Below are 18608 nucleotides of genomic sequence, written 5' to 3' on the forward strand. Positions count from 1 at the left end.
CGCATGTCAATATGCAAAATATTCTCTCCTATTGCCATATATTCATTAAATTGCCTGATGTATGGAGTTTCTCTTGATAAACATCATTACATATTACATATTATACACTTTGTGTATAATTTAGAGGCTGTATTTCAAACAAAAGATCTGGAAATATTTGTAGTGCTGACATTATGAACATATGTTTGAGACTTTGCAAAATGTTTAATTATGAAAAATATCTTTCTGAAATTTTAAGTATAACCTACCTTAATTTTGTAAACAGAGTATTACTATGGGGTGTTTTTATTTTTGACATGTGGAGAATTTTAAACATTTGATCTCTGAAGGTTAATATTTGTTTCCAGAAGTGTAAAACTATTCTAATCTGTATGGTCAAGAAACAGAATCAAAACCTTTTCTGCAAGAGAGAGTAATTTGGAACCTATTTAAGAAAGAGAGTGACTAATCCAGGTAGACAAGACTTGAGTTTATTTATACGATTCATATCCCCCTTCTTTAAAGGACATTTACAAACTTGATTTCAAAAATAAAAGAATTTCTGAATGACAAGTGTTCACGTTTTAACTTCAATATTACAGGTATGCTCCTTTGTGATAAATTATCAGTTGAAAATGTTCCAGTGAAATCTGGTATCAATTAATTTAACACTTCATATAAGAAATAAAACATTTATTTTCAAGTCTTACATATATTACTTAAAATAGATACAAAGTTCAATTTGTAATTTTTAAATTTTATTGCTATATCAAGCTAGCTACCTGGAAGAAAATACCTTAGTGGGGGAAAAAAAAAGGTTTTGATTGTTTTAATAAGTATGACTTTTAAAACAAGCACTGTTAGTAACAATCCACCCATATGTTATTTAGGAATTAGGCAGGTCAAATAATGTATATTATTTTGAAAGAAAAGGAATTGTAATTGTTGGATAGGTGCAGGAAAATAATATTTGAAGACTATAATATGCAGCTTGGAATCAAATTCAAGAAGTTGACTGATTAGAAATTATAACAATGAACAAATTCATAAATAATTGCTTAGTTCCCATCTTTTAGTATTAATCTGCATGATTGAAGCACACTGAAACAATGAGATAAGGTCGTAAAAAAATTGTACATCTGATTGTTTGATGGAGGCATTGCTTTGTTAAAATAGCTTCTTATACATATTTTCCTGTCCAAAAATATAAACTTGCTTATTTTCCATATATACAAATATCCTATGAAATTCTGGACTCTGAAAAGAAAAAGGTTGAGGTGTAGCACTGAATAAAGCACTAAAATGCAATGGTATTTTTGGCTGAAATTCAGCAAAGTTACTGTCAGTAGAGAAGAGTTGATCCAAGTGTGCTTCCAAGAATCTTCTAGGTTTTTGCCCCTATGAGAAATTTGTTGGCGACATCAAATAATTGAACTCTTCAACATCAATATATACAAAGGCATTTTATTTTTAATCAACGAAAGGGACTTAGAGTCATCAGAAATTTCAACTTTATTTTTTCATAATACATATATTTATTGCCATGATAGTTCTGCAATTGTCATAAAATTAGAGTCAGATGGAATTCAGAGACACGTGCAAGTTTTGGAAATGGACACATAGATAACAGTATAGAACTGTACATAAAATAATTACAATTTATTAAACATACTTTTAGCACATCCTTGATGGATGGGAATGAGCACCATATCTTTTATGAATATATATTGTTCTGGTTTTTTTTTTTTCCTACAGCACCAAAGAAATCCAAATAGGAAAGGGAGAGATGAAAATTGGGAATCAAGAATAAGGCCTGTTTCCATCTCAGCCACACTATCTTATATTGTATGATTTTCGAAGCTTTTGTCATGTGATTCTGCCCTCACAAGGGCATCGGGATTTCTAATCGGTACGCATATACTCAGCAAGTTGTTTTCTATACCATCCTTATTCAAAACTTGCATGTGGCATAAAATGGCTTGGTGGCACCAAGATATTTTTTCTGTTGATTTCAGATGTTCTTTGTCCTAATCTTAGCCAAGAAAACAAACAGGACCAACTTCAAATCCAAATTTCTGATTCTGATCACCAAAGTCATTGATCATTACATCAACGATAGGTACTTGATCAATTTTCGGTGTATTGATTTCAATCACAGTTTTTTCATAGCCTTTTCTGGACTGTAAAATTAAGCAGAAAGAAAAATTTATACAATCATTTCATGCTTTTCACATATATGCTTTTTTTTCCTTAGCCTCTGAATGGAGGCAGGAGGGTAAGAAAGAAGAGAGTAAGAAGCAGATTTGCCATTATCTATGTTGTAATTAACTCTTGTTATCACTGATGTCATTTGTAGTTTTAAATTTTGAACGTTGACAGCTGCATTTAATATTTAGCTGTTACCACTCAACTATAATATTTGGATACACTGCATAGATGAAGAGAATCTTACTGAATTGATAAATACAGTTTAATATGAAAACTGATGTTAGTATTGGGTTAGACTCCTACATAAGAATATATTCTTACCATTATAATCATACAATATATGCATATATATACATGTGTGTGTGTCCATAAATATATGTCAAGGTTTCTAAATAAAAATTTAAATACATTATAGAAATTATAGTACATAAGGTCAAAAGTCAAAGCATTTCTGCTGCTATATATTAATTTTATGAATGATTATCAGTACACTACTATTGGGAAATCCAAACACTTGCTACTTTTAATATGCTTTCTTTTCTTTAATCTGTGGGTACCATACTCACTTTGTTGAAGGCATGGACCTATGTATTTATAATTGTGACCTCTCTTTAGTCATCAGCTAAACCGAGTTTTTTTAGTGTGCTTTCTGTATCATTTTCTTAAATGGAACTCCCATTGTGTGAAAAGGATAGTTCCAGAGGATAGAAATCACAAAAATGATAGTAACTGCCTAACCTGGTATAACACAGTCCCAACAGACAAGCCCTTATGGACAAAATACTGGGGTAAGTATTAGCTATGGTATAAATGGTATAATGCTGATTCCTTTGTCATTTTAGAATCATGGATGAAGGAAGCAAATGAAATAAAGTTTTTTATTTTTATTTCAAGAATGACTAGATATAATAGTATTCAAATATCAGGAATAATTCCATACAAATAGCATGTGATCTAAGATTACCTTCTGTTATGGCTTTTAAATATGTGCCTATATGTAAGTTTCAGAGTTTGTGTGTATGTATGTGAATATTAGTGGCTTCTAATATATCATATTTCAATATGCCAGTGTTAGGCATCAGATCTTAAAAACAACAGACATCCATTTCATGAGAGACTCCTGACTTAGGGCCAAGCTGAGATGGTTGCACACAGCCTCTCACCCTGTGAAAGAAGGCAAGTGATTATACTCACCGCACAGCCATCATATAGTGCTTTGATGAAAGGGTTGTTGTCATAGGACATCTCCTCATCATTGGATCCCAAGAACCGTAGTGCTTTGTCATAACTTCCTGATGACACATCATACCAGGCTGCTGACTGATGACAGGTGTAGGTGAAATTTTGCCGAGCAGAGGCAGTCAGCAGTTTCAGGAATGTCATTTGCACCATATTAATGGAATTTCCTTCAACATCTAAATAGGAAAGCTGGGAATAAAAGAATAAAAAGACAGACATAGGTTCTTTTACTTTTTTATGTTATAAAAGAATAAAATCACTGTCGACAGTGAACTGTGATCCCAGAAGCATGTGGACGAATCAACTGTCCCATTTTCACTTAGGGAATGAAAGTGGGCAAGGAGGGTCATAAGACCCAGGGACAGGATTTTATGAAATCACTATTGTACTCCCACCTGAGTTACTATGAGCACTACTTATCTTTGAAAAATATTCACTTTATTTCAATGCTTCATTTTCCTAACATTAAAAATTTCCAAAAGAAAAGCTTTTGTTTCCAAAAGATCTTTCATTATGTTTGTGTATCTTTTTATTTATTTGTTTTATTTTTTTAAAGTTTATTTATTTGAGAAAGATGGAGAGCGCACATGCATGAGCGGGAGAGGGACAGAGAGAGAGGGAGAGAGAGAATCCTAAGTGGGCTCTGCACTGTCAGTACAGAACCTGAAGCGGGTCTCCAAGCATGAACCTGTGAGATCATGACCTGAGGTGAGATCAAGAGTCAGAGTCTTAACTGACACCCAGTCGCCCTGTGTATATTTTTTAAATTATAGAATTGCAAAATAGTGAAACAATTAGAACTGAGGAATCTCAGTGCAATGGAAAGTTACCTATTTTTGTGTTTTTATTTCACCTACTACTTTAAAAATTTCATAGTATAGCCACTAGACCCAAAGTTTTAAACATGTTTCTGCATTTTTGACGCCATAGTTTTCTAAGATGTTTGTCTTCTATTTCCAGCACAGATCTGCCTGTTTGTTCGTTCTTAGACAATGTACTTACTCATCACTGTGTCACCAGCACCAAGCATAATGCCCAAGACAACGCAAAAGAATATATGGTGAGTCAGTAAATACTTATTTTACATTTAGGGCAGGAAAGTAGTTTTAACTACAAATTATTAAAATCTTTTATTAAATTCATAAATGGTTTTGTTGGGTAAAATTGAAAGACTGGCGTCAGCTGAACATAGATATTTTTAAAAAATTGAGTAGGAAATTTACCTAGACTATGGATTAATGTAAAGGTAATTATCTATGGCTTGCTTCTTTTGTTGAATTTACTTAATCCTTACTGATTAACAGCTCAGATAATGAGAAGACTTGTTCAGTTGAAGGAAAAAAAAAAAAAAAACTTGGGAAATGAACAGTAAGGTAAACAAACCAAAACAACAAAAATAACACCACACACACAGTTCTGTGTTATGTATTTTTAAATTCTACACAGGTAAGAATGTCACATGGATATTTAATATGTAACTTGAAGACTGAACTGAAGAATTATGTCAAGTGGAAAACTTCACTAAAGTTGTCAATTAACGTGTAGGTTTTGCATAAGATGAAACCATAAAATAGTCATCAATAGAAAATAATAGCTTCTTGGGGCGCCTGGGTGGCGCAGTCGGTTAAGCGTCCGACTTCAGCCAGGTCACGATCTGGCGGTCCGTGAGTTCGAGCCCCGCGTCAGGCTCTGGGCTGATGGCTCAGAGCCTGGAGCCTGTTTCCGATTCTGTGTCTCCCTCTCTCTCTGCCCCTCCCCCATTCATGCTCTGTCTCTCTCTGTCCCAAAAATAAATAAACATTGAAAAAAAAAATTAAAAAAAAAAAAAAAAGAAAATAATAGCTTCTTAAAGAACATTAAACAGTTGAATAATTATCGGGATAAGTGAAAAACTTTCACTTAAGTACATTTATTACTATTTTGAATACACATGTATTTGTAAACAGCTTTTATAATATAAATTTAGTTTTGGCATCTAATCTTAAAATACCTGTAAAAATTATTAATAGTGAACTTTATTCCTAAATGTAACGATCAGAAGAAAAAAAAAAACAAAAACATTTCGCCTTCCAAAACTTTTTACTGAAATAGAGAATAAAAAATAAATTAGGTTTCAAACAGAAAAAAAGATATAGAGTCTGAGACACTAAACACATATTACATTCTCTATACCTGATATTTCTAACATAACTCATTTTTATGATGTCTATCAGGTACTTAATGAAATGCATACTTTATCTGATCATATTTATTGAATTTAGCATATTTCCATGTATTTTGATAGAAAACATTTAGAAAAATTCTCTAAAATACAACTGTGGTCTAAGAGATATAGAAGGAGCAAACCAGAGAACACATGGAATCCTAAATAGTATAACTCAGACTTTCACAGTCAGGGTCTAAGATATATAATTTGAGCTTCATTTATGAAGCTTAAGATAAACCATTTCATGTTGAGGTAATAACATACCAGTTTTCCTCTCTTAAATTCACTAAACCAGCTTCCTGGTTTCTCCTTTGGCCACGATGATATTCTTACCTGTTGCAAAGGAACAGGAAAATTAGAAAGTGGGTAAAAATTATGAACAGTATTGTTTATGTATGCATCAGTAATTTTCTGTAAGACTAAGATGCCAAAGAAGTTTTAAAATGGTCTATCCTGAATTACAGAAAATGAGATAAATAGCAAAATTTGAGATATATCCTGTGACTTCCCACTTAGTGAAGATTGAGTCATTTTCTTCCTGTTTTCTTTAATTGCTCAAAAAGAAGAAGGGGGGGTGTGGAGAACAACCTGCTGATGGCATACTAAGGGCTGTAGGGGACAAAGGTGGAACTCAGAAGCAACCCCCCATAAAGGAACCCCTCACAATACCAGTCGAAATCAGTCATCAAGACAGATCCCATCAGTATTTTATAGCCAAGGGAAGCATCCTGAAAGTATTCAGCCAGTAACTAAGGGTGGCATGGAAAAGTCATTGCAGGAAGCAAGCGTAATCATCTCCTGCTGGGAAGAATGTTTAGAACCCTTTATAGATCTGCATTTATTGTTTTGCTTTGCAAGATCAGCAAAATGTAACAGTATATAAGGCTTCACTACAGGGAATTTGAGTTATCAGTGTAAAGAGAGACATTTCCACGTTCCCTTATTTCTTTGGCAGCTAGAGGAACTTTTATTATGCTTTGCTGCCAAGTTTGGATGGGAAACAGAAGTTGCTTTGTCTCCTGCTCCTACCACCCAACCTTTACTGGAGAACTTAACTTCCCTCCTAAAGAGATTAGCCACACTTAAAGCTACTTGTCTTGCCCTAAGGAGGTTCTGTGCCTCTGTATGCCCACACCATTTACTAAGAATGTGATTTATTAAAAGAATACAAATAAAGGCAACATTTACCACCAGAAACTGTTTGAAGAATACAATTATGCTAGTGAAAAACCTTTCCCTATATTAGTAATTTGCCTTTAGCTCAAATATATTGATACTGCTAGGTGAAAATCAAGAAATCTGTTTGAAGAGACAAAACATTTAAAAAGTACGCAAATGTAGACAATATTCTTATGTAAACGATTATAAATTGTGTATTCTGAACATCATATACAGCTGTGAGTTCTGTCGTGTCATTGGAATGAAGAGTACTATACATGCACTAAAATTTAAACATCAGCTGTGCTGTGTCATGGAAAACCATAGAATTTTAGAGCACAAGCAGGTGCGTAAAGAATACATCTGGGTAAAAAAATAAAGGAGAGAAGTATTTGTTAACTCTGTGCATCACTTTGGTGTCTTATTCATGTTTATGCAAATGAAATGCTCTAATTACCCTGTAAGAAAAGCAGATAAATGAAAATATGACAGTATAATTTTCCTGTTTAGTTCAATATTGCAAAAACATGGCAGGAACTGTCAACAATCACCACCAAAACAGACTGGTACTTACTCCCTCAGATTTTTTGTCTGGATAAATGCAAGTCTCGCCACCAGACGTGAAATTACAGTAAACTTTGAAGGAATCTCCTGAGCAACCTTGGTTGGGATCAATCCAGTATTCACCTAGAAGTAGGAAAAAATATTTCATGTTAAAATACATTTAAATAAAAAATTGATTGCATGGTATACACATTTTATTAGAAGAATAAAGAAAAATTAATATTGATGGATCTTTTCCTACAAGAATCCCTTTTATGTTTTTTGGTCAAATTGGGATAGGAGTTCAGATAGTTAAAGAGTGACCCTTTGTCTTGTCTGCATCAAAGCTTTGCCCATGTACTTCGCCTGGAACACTGTTATTTCTAGCCTGCCTGTTACTTTTAGGTTTCAGCTTAAATGTCACCTCCTCAAATATTAACATTTAATTATCCACTATCATAAATTACATGCATTTGGAATCAAAGAAACTTAACCCTAAATCCTATATGCATTATTTACTACTTAAGTAATCTGAGTATAATAATCATTATATTTTTCCTTGGTTTATTCATTTGTAACAATGGAGATGGTGTAATCTACTTAGCCTTAAGAATCATTTCTTGCATTACTTTAAAAAAATATTTTGGGGGTGCCTAGGTGGTTCAGTCAGTTGAGCGTCTGACTTCGGCTTAGGTCATGATCTCATGGTTCTTGGATTTGAGCCCCTCATTGGGCTCTGTGCTGACAGCTCAGAGCCTGCTTCAGATTCTGTCTGCCTCTTTATGCTTCTCCCCTGCTTGCACTCTGTCTCTCTGTTTCTCTCTATCTCAAAAATAATAAACACAGAATCCAAAGCAGGTTCCAGGATCTGAGCTGTCAGCACAGAGCCTGACATAGGGCTCAAACTCATGAACTGCGAGATCATGACCTGAGCTGAAGTCAGACGCTTAACTGACTGAGTCACCCAGGTGCCCCTATAATTTTGAATTCTGTGGTAAGCATTTTTTCTCTTGATTTATTCGGTTAATATTGTCATTAAATTTCCTTCAGAGAACATAATAATAGCTTAATTACTAAGATACGTCTGTTCAGTAAATTCAGTATACTATGGAAACCATGTCCAGTTTACCTCTAATTTATTCATCTCCTATTTTTACTGTCAAATCCCTAAATCAAGTCACCATTAATTTCTTTCCTAGATTAAACCAACAGCTCTTTAACTAGCTTCCTTTGATTTCACCTTGCTTCCTTCCAAATTACTTCAAGTCATTTTTCACTTTCCTCACTATTTTTTAGCCATAGAGACCTTTCAGTTCCTTGAAGGCACCAAGATCTTGTCCTCTTTAAACCTATCAAATGACCCATATCCTCTGCCTGAAATACCCTTTTGATTCTTTGCATGACTGGCTAACTCTTTAAGGTTTCAGCTGAAATGTCACCTCCTCAAATATTAACATCCTTTACACAAAATGGATCATCCTTACCTTATCTAAATACTCATTTTTTCCCACAGTATCTGTCATAATATGCTATTGTTAATACACTTTTCCTGTCTCCTTCATTTGATAATAGTAGCTCAAGGGCATTATTTCTTCTGTGTGTCTACAAATCTCTGCCTGAAGAACAGTGCCTGGCACTGCTAAGTCAGTTAATTAATATTTAATGGCAATTAATTAACCCATTAAGGAATTAATAACGCTGGTCATTATATGGAAACCATGGGGAGCTGTGGTCCACAATGAGCTTTCCATTCCCAAATTCACAAAAATTTTTCTTGACTGCTCAGGTTCTAATTAATCATATTTGTTTTATTTGTGTTGTAATCTTTTACATTTGAACTTCAATTATGTATGATTGTCTCAGCAAGAGCAGAAGTCTGAGTCATTCTCTTTAAAATTACTGAATTACTATTGAACTAAACATATCTTTTCCAAATAAACATATTATAAATTTGAAAACCTTGGACATTAGTTTGAATGGAGTCCTTAATAGCTACCTGTGTTTTAGTTTTAACAGGCTATGCTTGATTAAGATAGGAAGATTTTATGACATTTTCCTTTATGGTGGTGGCTGTTTCTGAATCACATTAAACTTTTCTCTCTGTACTGACTTATTTATATCTCAGTTATAACATTCTTATATGATTGTTAGTGCAAAATAATATTGCCCCAAGAGTAAAAAGAGTGACAAAATATTTCCATATAAAGTGGGAGATTTAAGATCACATAAATATCTGCCCCTTGTTAGTTTACTAATTGTGTGAGTTTATTAACTAACTCATGATACTTGAAACGGTTTCCTTCTCAGGAAGGGTATGATAAAGTTTATGTTAAACAATAGGTATAATAAATTATCCTGATTATTATTACAAATGAATTGCTCACAGTTCTGATTATTTGTGGATCAATGACATAAATTTTTGCCCCAAGCTACTATGCTAAGTCTTAAATATTCTGTTCACCAAATTATTATTAAACTGATAGGTAAAATATGATTCAGTTATGCTATTAATCATGTTAACTTCATATCAAGGTAAAATAAGTTTGGTTACAGGATATAAATATATACTAATGTGTACACATGTGTGCACACATAAAACCCATTCTATGATAGTTATTACGGGGAAAAAATGCATTTGTGTTCTATAATTGTCCCAAAATGATCTTGTCATAATTTAATGAAACCTTATGTAAGCAGGTAAGGATTTTCTGAAGCAGTTCTTGAATTACACAGTATAAAGGACTTTTTCTGTTTACAAGACTGGAATTAATAATCATTTACTTTAGTTTATTTAGAGTCTATATCAAACATTTAACTAGAAGTAATGGGCTGACCATGCACCTTCATAACTTAGAGGCTCAGTCCCTTTGCTGTGACATGTATTATTAACATACCATCTGGGAAGTCAGGATGGCTGAGTTGCAGGTCTTTGCATGTTCGAGCTGGGTTAGTCTGCGTACCCATGGGAAACTTCATATGTTCGATGTCTTGTTTCAGGGAGTTGAGGGAACCAAATATTTCCTCCATTCCATCTGAGTAGTCAAGAATATTATCACCTGCATCTGCTTGCATGTTTTCGGCATGTCTTCTTGTTTTTTTGGGTGACAAGATTGGTAAAGGCTGAATGACTTCTCCAGGTGGACCCTGTGAAAGAGATAATGTGCATGTAACTGCTTCCTAAGGTAAAATATTCTGCATAATTATTACTGATGAGGTCATTATTATGAGAAATTATAGTTTAGCTTTTCAATGTTTTCCCTACTTTCAATATTTTCTCTAATTGTTACTACATATACATACACATGCTATAAATATTTATATAGAAACTGTGTTAAGTTCTTTTAAAAAGAATCTAGTGGAGATACTGAGGTAGACACACAAATCAGATGATTTCTGGAACTTCTTTTCTTTTTCCTTCCCTTCCCTTTCCCTTTCCCTTTCCTTTCTTCCTAGAGAGACAGAGACAGCACAAATGGGAGAAGCAGAAGGAGAGGGAGAGACAGGATCTCAAGCAGTCTCTGCACTGTGCAGATCCTGACACAGAGCTCGAAGTCATGAACCGTTAAATCATGACCTAAGTCAGATGCTTAAGTGACTGAGCTGCCTAAGCGGCCCTGGACCTTTCTCTATATAAGTAGTGTAACCCAGTTTTGTGTGGATATATTGTATTTAACTTTCTTATTTATTAATTAGTCCTTATTTACATGCCCTGTCTCCACAACCAGATTTTAGTCTCTGAAGATCAAAATACCATTTTAAGGTTCTTAACCTACCTAATGAGTTGTCTATTGTGCTTGATAATAATTTATATTATGAAACATTAAACTCCTAAAAATACACATTAATTTGCTTCAAATATAACTTAAAACTGTATAAATTAAAAAAAAATAAATGCAGACATATTTGAATTTGCATATGTGTAAAAGTAGAACTATACCAAATAGTTCAATCCATGTCGTTATGATTGTGTCCCACAAAATTCATAGGTAGAGGCTATCAGCCTCAGTACTTAGAATAAGATCTTATTTTGAAATGGGGTCACTGTAGATATAATTAGTTAAGTAAATGTAAGGGCATTGGGGGGGGTATCCACCAATGGGAAACCATCCAATATGACTGGTGTCCCTGTAACAGGAGGAAATTTGGGTGCAGAGACACACATGGATAGAATTTGAAGGGAAAAAATAGGAGAAGACAGCTATCTATGAGCCAAGGACAGGGCCATGGAATAGACCTTCCTCCACAGCCCTCAGAAGGACCTGATTCTGCCCACACTCTGATCTAAGATTTGTGGCCTCTAGAACTTGTTAGAGAATACATTTCTATTATTTAAGCCCCCATTTGTGGTGCCTCTCATGGCAGCCTTAGCAAACTAATACACATATAGTTTGGAAACAAACTCAAGAGAGGAGACTAATGTTTTTTCACATGGATCTATCACTTAGTAGTTATATGGAGCCTGGAAAATGTCAGCATTAATAAATGTTAGAAATTATTATAGCTTTTATGATCATTATATACACTAGGGAAAAAAATGCAAAATATCTGAACTTTTGTCTTTATTCCTAGTGTGGTCAGATACATACACACACACACACACACATATGTATGTATGTATATGTATGTATGTATTTTTATGGCCTATGGTCAGTTGCTTTCATAAAAACATGACATTAAAAAGTATATAATTTTCGTGAAAAATAAATACAAACAGGATTATCATAATATACAGTTAACGCATCAATTAAAAGACACGCCTTGACATGTGGATCTGATTATGTAATTAATGGAGTTGCTGTTTCCTAGAAAAATCACCACTTTGACAGAAAGTCTTTTTTTGTCCTTCTTACAAATTTGGAGAAATCACCGGCAGTCTTAGGGTGTGAACAGACCTAAACATCACTTTTGTTCCCATGCACTTACCGGGGGCCCAGGAGGCCCTGGAAGACCACTGTCGCCCTTCTGGCCAGCAGGTCCCTGTTAGGAACAAAAGGAACAAGATAAACAGAGAACAAGGCATTTGACTAGGCTTCACTGAACAATCAAAGTCCAAAGGGAGAAGTACTTACGGTAGAGCCTTTGGTACCCTTTGGACCTTGAGGACCCTAGACAAAATGCAAAGGCAAAAGTACATATAAAAATCTGGAGAAATCATGACTCTTTTGGTGTAAGTTTCCTTTAAAAAATTCTCTTGTCTCGCACTTACCGGTAAGCCTGGAGGACCAGGGGGACCTATGGGACCAGCAGGACCTGGAATCCCCTGTAAAGAGTATCATCCAAGTTAGAGTTTTCCTCAGCTATGCTACTCTCTATATTGCAGGACAACATACACTGAAAACTTAGATTATGCAAAAGTATATAAGAATAACCTGAAATTTTCCATTGTGAACCTAAGAAATAACTTTTGTAAGATAATGTGTATTTTTTTCCCGTTTGCTTCAATGTCTCTATATTTATACTTATGTAGCCTTCAGAATAATGATTTGTATGTTTTGGGGATTCAATAAATTGCTGTGTAATTAACTATTGAACTGTAATCTTTATGATTTCCAACTTGACATATTTTTAAATTATTACTTTAAATAAATTTCTTCTTGAAAACACCATTGACTTAAAGAGGTTAAAGATGCTCTAAATCACCCTGCTGGTCACATTTAATGGAATGTGCACAGGTGTGTGTGCGTGTGTGTGTGTTTGGAAAGGAGCAGGAGAATAATTTATATCTTTACTCACTCCATCCCCCTTTGCTCCTGGAGATCCTTGAGTTCCAGGGAGTCCTCTGTCACCCTTTTCACCTTGTTCTCCTGGAGGACCAATCAGGCCAATTAAACCAGGATGTCCCTTTAGAAGGCAGAGAAAAGAAATTTGACCATATGTAAATTAAAACCATATATTAAATTATAGTCATAAAGTAATTGCACACTAATTTTATGGAACATAAAAGTAAAAAAAAAAAAGATAAAAACTTTAACCCTTTCTGAATATATATAAGATTAAGAACCTCTTTCCTCTTATCTAACAGGATCGTTTACGCTTACATTAAGTGAATCTTTTTTGTTTATAGAGAGAAGTATTAGGGAACAAAATGCTTTCTAAAAGAATCATCTTCAGTGTTTCATTTACTGAAAAGTAATTCCCTAAAAGACCAATAATGACCATATGTATATTTGACCATATTGATCAAATAAACTGAAAATTCATTATTTTAATAAGCATTATATTTTATATGATATGATTTCTATCCTTCAGAGACTCTGTGGTCTTTAAGAGACATTTGGAGATTTAAAAATGACCCAAAAAAACATTAACGCCATTATAAAAAGGCTTATTTTCCATAATTATTTGGTGTAACTCTGTGTACTTTCTGGAAGATCAAATTACTATTTCAAAAGTATTCTAGTTTAAATTTGTTATTTTCATGTTTAAAAACATAAAATGGGCATTTTGTTATTCCATCTGTTTATTTTCTGAAGAGTTATTTTAGTATAACCATATGCTTTCTCCATATGGTTCCTACAAGGGGACATTGAGAAAATATAACAATGGATTTGAATACATTTTTCACTATGACTTTGTATCTTTTCTCTTCTCTAAATTCATCTGGGAAGCAGAGGATTGGAAGCTTTTGCCTTGGTTAAAAGGACAAAGATATTCTTTGAAATTTCCTTTTGAATGATTCTAATCTGCAAAATTATTGTCTCTGCTATTAGCATATCAAAATTGTAATAACACATGCTTTTATTCTCACCTTCTCACCCTTGGAACCGGGGTCACCTTTGAGACCAGGTAAGCCAGGAGGTCCCTAAATAATGAGAAATAATAAACATACATAAAGTAGGCATGAATTAGAGAATCATATTACTATCCATAGGGCAAGTTTGGTTTTGGTAATATGACAGAGTTCAAAAATAATTAGTAATGCTTAAGGTTTATTTATCAGAATTCTAAATAATTTTGTTTAAAATTCCATGGCTTGATATTTAACTTAACATTGGTTACATAAATATGCAGTTAGAAATAAGACTTGGTTTACATGGACTTACAACAGAAAAAGAATAAATTTTTAAACACACTAATTTTAGAAGAAGGGATTTCCAAAGTCCACATCGATTCAATAAAATATTTTGGTGCTAAGCTCAAATAAATTACAATATTTCCTAGAAACTTAAAAAAAAAACCTCAATAAATTTTTGACAGTCAAATGACATTTGATAACCACTTTTCCTAAGCAAACTCCTAAGGTAGTATTTTTAACTATAATTCCTGAAAAATCTTTCAAAAATATTTTTAATGTTGATTTATTTTGTGAGAGAGAGAGAGAGAGAGAGAGAAAGAGCACGCACGCACGCACAAATAGGGGAGGGGCAGAGAGCGAGGGAGACACAGAATCCAAAGCAGGCACAGCCCAAGGCGGGGCTTGACTCATGAACCATGAGATCATGACCTGAGCTGAAGCCGGATGCTTAACCGACTGAGCCACCCAGGCACCCCAATTAAATCTACAAATCATTTAAATAAAAGATTCTGGGATGCCTAAGTGGCTCAGTTGGTTAAGTATTCGACTTCGGCTCAGGTCATGATCTCATGGTTCATGGGTTTGAGCCCTGCAGCAGGCTCTGTGCTGAGAGCTCAGAGCCTGGATCCTGCTTCAGATTCTTTGTCTCCCTCTTTCTCTGCTCCTCTCCTGCTCCTGCTCTGTCTCTCTGTCTCTGAAAAATAAATAAACATTTTTTAAAAAGTGATTTGTAAATTTAATAATAAGGTAAATAATTTTTCTCATATAATTATCTCTATCCTAATAATTTAATTTTTATGGTCCAAGGATAAGGTACTTATCTATTTTGCTAAATTGTATTTTTATGAAAATTATGGCATGACCTCAACAACTAACCCTGACCCTACCCATGGAAATATTCATATTGATTACTTAACAAACTTAAAAAAAAATTTTTTTTAATGTTTGTTTATTTTTGAGAGATAGAGAAACAGAGTGCGAGCAGGGAAAGGGCAGAGAGAGAGAGAGGGAAACAGAATCCAAAGCAGGCTCCAGGCTCTGAGCTCTCAGCATAGAGCCCCATGTGGGGCTCGAACTCAGGAACCACGAGATCATGACCTGAGCTGAAGTTGGACACTTAAGAGCCACCCAGGTGCCCCACAAACTTTTTAATACAAAAGTCAGGGTACTCTATATTGAGGACAACACAAAATATCCTTGTCCTGAAATTAATGACAAATGAAATGATGCAGGCAAGAGATTCTGTCAGAAGAAGTGTAACTGACACTAAAAGATGGTTAGTATGTGATTGATGAAATCAGAGCCAAGATAATGTTACAAAATGTAGGTCACAACTGCCTGCAACAGAAAGGCATTGGTGGGGGAGAGGGGGGAAACAAAATATTCATACAGTTTCTCTATAAATAGAATTATTCATATTGGACTGAATTTTAGAATTATAATTTTAATAATGATTTTACATAGTACTTAGAAAGCAAACTGTTTTAACTTGTAACAAGCTATACCAGGAGTGTTCACAATTGTATCTTCTTCAAGCCTACCATGAGTGATTTTTTCCTTTCTCTACAGACACTGCTTTGGTGTGAAAAAAAATGTAAGTGCCAGTAATAATTTTTGTGAATTTAAAGTATTAAGAGCGATGGATCTGATCCAAGTAGTATGATGTAATATAAAAAATATGGGCTCAGAATAGGATAGACTTGGGATAGAAGCCAGCCTCTCTTATTAGCAATTTAAATTAGCTAACAAAAGAGAGCTTCAGTTTTCTCATCTATAGATTGAGGATTATAATTCCTGTCTCACGAGATCAAGTAGATGAGCCTTTTCCATTCCTTAGTTTCTCACATCTATATCTTAAACTGAAATCCTGATCATCAGGAGAAAGTAAGAATAGCTTTGGTATCAATTAGTACTATGTAACAATAGTATCTGGGGCTACTTAAATATATTTAATTTGTTTTAATGCATGAACGAATCTGAAATTCTGTAAGTATTGATATAAAAGTGGGAAATTTCTCTACATCATTCCATTAACAATAGATAAAAATCATTTTCATATAAGATATGTGCTATTTTAAATGTGAATGTGTCTAATAATATTCTTCAAAGAGAAAATTATTAATCCTCAGACATAAATTTAAATTCAGTTTAGAATCTATTTTGTGTAAAAATAACCATGCCACTTTGTTAAATCTCTGACAGACAAATGTAGATCACAAAGAAATTATATTCAAGTATATTCTAAGGCTGGGTTTGAAAACCTAACTTTCACCTCAGTCACTAACACCCTATGATAGTGGATATCAAAGTGTGACCTCAGACCAGCATCATTAGCATCATCTGTGAACTTATGAGTAAAGCCAATTCTTAGGCCTCATCCAGACCAGCTAAATCTGAAATGCTAGAGTGAAGAGACCAGCAGTCTGTTTCATAGGTTTGATACTCATTAAGGTTTGAGAGACTTGGCTCCGTGGCATTAGGTCCCAAATTGAGTTAAATCAATATGCAAATCAGAACAGCATAAAAAAATCTCATTTATGTTAAAATAAAAGCAATACCTATTTAGTTCTACTAATTTAATATTTTTTAAAGTAAGGTAATATATTTCATATCTACTATTTTCTGATCTTATCAGAAATGCATGATGAATCATCAGTAGGGAAAATAATGTTGCCCAATAGCACATTTTAAAAGGAATAATATAAATGAGTAATGGGAACTCTCAGAATTTCTTGAGACCATGTTATCATCAGGATAAATGCCGAAGACTCTATATGTTAGAAAAAAGTGGCATAAAAAGTATGAAAAAAAAATAGTTCTGATACAAATGTAACTGCATGAAAGAACCATATACTTGTACCAGTAGCAGAAACCCTTTAAGAATACTGGTTAAAACTGACGTATGTCAGTTAAAGTAAAAACATTCTCTAGATTGAAAATATAAAACTCTGCAGTGGCCAGATTTTTTTCTTTCTTCACTTCTCATTTTACATTCAAACTGTTTTAGGCATGTGATACACTTTACAGAAATTTTGCTTTAAGTGGGAGAACTGACAGATGTTGCATGCTGAATATCAATATTCTTACTTTTCTTCTTTCCAAGATTCTGTTTAAGTTAGTTAACATATAGTGTAGTATTGGTCTCAGGAGTAAAATTTAGTGATTCATCACTTAAATACAACACCCAGTACTAATCATAACAAGTGACTTCCTTAAAATGCTTCCCACCCATTTAGCCCATCCCACCACCCTCCTCCCTCTAGCAACCCTCAGTTTGATCTCTATAGTTTAGAGTCTCTTACAGTTTGCTTTCCTCTCTGTTTTTATCTTATTTTTCCTTCCCTTCCCCTAGGTTCATCTGTTTTGCTTCTTAAGTTTCACATATGAATGAAATCATGACATTTGTCTTTCTCTGACTGATATCACTTAGCACAATACACTCTAGTTCCATCCACATCATTACAAATGGCAAGATTTCATTCTGATGGCTGAGTAATATTCCATTGTTTGTATGTATGTGTGTGTGTATGCACACACACATACATGCATACATACTAGTTCTTCTTTGTCCATTCATCAGTCAATGGACATTCAGGCTCTTTCCATAATTTGGCTATTGTTAATAGAGCTACTCTAAACATTGGGGCACATGTGCCCCTTCAAATCACCATTTTTGTATCCTTTGGATAAATACCTAGTAATGCAATTTCTGGATCATAGGGTGGTTCTATCTTCAACTTTCTGAGGGCCTCCACACTGTTTTCCAGAGTGGCTATACCAGTTTGAATTCCCACCAGCAGTGCAAGAGGTTTCCCCTTTCTCTACAATGGACATCAATATTCTAATCACTGCTTCATTCAGAGTCTCAAGTCTAACCACCCTTTAGTTGAGTAATCTTGGATCTATTACTTATTATCTCTGAGCTTCATTTATGAAAGTACTCTAATAGTCATAACTGTGTCATAATATAATAAAAAGCAGACCTGCAAAATTCCTGTATAAATAGTGAATTATAACATAAATAATAATTACTGATATTTGTTTTTTTTATATTACAAACAGTTATCAATCAGCCCTCTCACCACATTCTAGTAGTATAAGCTAAAATGACAAGAAAAAGAAGAAGAAGAGGACGAGGAGGAGGAAGAGGAGGAGTATTGGAATTCTAATTATTCAGGCTTAATGAGAAATATGCTAGACATTATTTGTGTTTACAATGCATCTTTCTTTCTTTTCAAATTTTAGAGACAGAGTGCAAGC

At 34.0% G+C, this 18608-nt stretch overlaps 1 protein-coding gene and 1 long non-coding RNA gene across 11 annotated transcripts in view; one reads left to right on the forward strand and one right to left on the reverse strand.

Moving 5' to 3' along the window:
* Positions 1-454: 454 nt before the first annotated feature.
* The window catches only part of COL11A1 (collagen type XI alpha 1 chain), a 227574-nt gene continuing 209420 nt past the window's right edge, over positions 455-18608 (reverse strand). For all 10 annotated transcript variants that reach the window (XM_045478454.1, XM_045478457.1, XM_045478462.1 and 7 more), the window contains 10 exons: positions 14082-14135; positions 13067-13174; positions 12540-12593; positions 12403-12438; positions 12257-12310; positions 10228-10477; positions 7365-7477; positions 5897-5965; positions 3382-3615; positions 455-2159 (listed from right to left, as the gene is read on the reverse strand). In XM_045478454.1, coding sequence (XP_045334410.1) covers positions 2013-2159; positions 3382-3615; positions 5897-5965; positions 7365-7477; positions 10228-10477; positions 12257-12310; positions 12403-12438; positions 12540-12593; positions 13067-13174; positions 14082-14135 — 1119 coding nt within the window. In that variant the 3' untranslated portion in view covers positions 455-2012. The remainder of the gene's footprint in view (positions 2160-3381; positions 3616-5896; positions 5966-7364; positions 7478-10227; positions 10478-12256; positions 12311-12402; positions 12439-12539; positions 12594-13066; positions 13175-14081; positions 14136-18608) is intronic.
* Positions 2175-4839, forward strand: LOC123598342. The gene is made up of 2 exons (XR_006712549.1): positions 2175-2975; positions 4387-4839. It is a non-coding gene; the product is annotated as an uncharacterized LOC123598342 (long non-coding RNA).

Source organism: Leopardus geoffroyi, chromosome C1, assembly GCF_018350155.1.
Source record: "Leopardus geoffroyi isolate Oge1 chromosome C1, O.geoffroyi_Oge1_pat1.0, whole genome shotgun sequence".
Classification (NCBI taxonomy): Eukaryota; Metazoa; Chordata; class Mammalia; order Carnivora; family Felidae; genus Leopardus; species Leopardus geoffroyi.